Below are 320 nucleotides of genomic sequence, written 5' to 3' on the forward strand. Positions count from 1 at the left end.
TCATCATCACCATCACCATTTATAAGTCAAGATTTAAAGAGAAATTGGAATACCTACAGGTCCTCAGAACTCACAAGAAAGGACCGGCTTTACATGAACATCAAACGCATGCAGCGGCAGTTTGGGGTCAAGATCTTTGACTTCATCCCTACCAGTTTCATTTTACCCACTGAATACCGAGACTTCTGCGACACTCACCTGCGCGAAAGAGGAACCTGGATTGTAAAGCCTGTGGCATCATCACAGGGCAAGGGGATTTACCTGGTGAATCAGGTACTGAATGGGATTTAGTGGGATATTTGTATGTGTTTTTATAAATG

General features: G+C 43.1%; 1 protein-coding gene across 1 annotated transcript in view; it reads left to right on the forward strand.

The window, feature by feature from the left end:
- Window positions 1-320, forward strand: part of LOC119591552 (tubulin polyglutamylase TTLL5-like) — a gene marked incomplete in the record, with an annotated part of 18,965 nt that overhangs the window by 3,327 nt on the left and 15,318 nt on the right. Inside the window, 1 exon segment of the mRNA XM_037940303.1 lies at window positions 60-273. Within this exon segment, the coding sequence (XP_037796231.1) occupies window positions 60-273 (214 nt within the window).

Source organism: Penaeus monodon, chromosome 28 (assembly GCF_015228065.2).
Source record: "Penaeus monodon isolate SGIC_2016 chromosome 28, NSTDA_Pmon_1, whole genome shotgun sequence".
NCBI classification, from domain to species: domain Eukaryota; kingdom Metazoa; phylum Arthropoda; class Malacostraca; order Decapoda; family Penaeidae; genus Penaeus; species Penaeus monodon.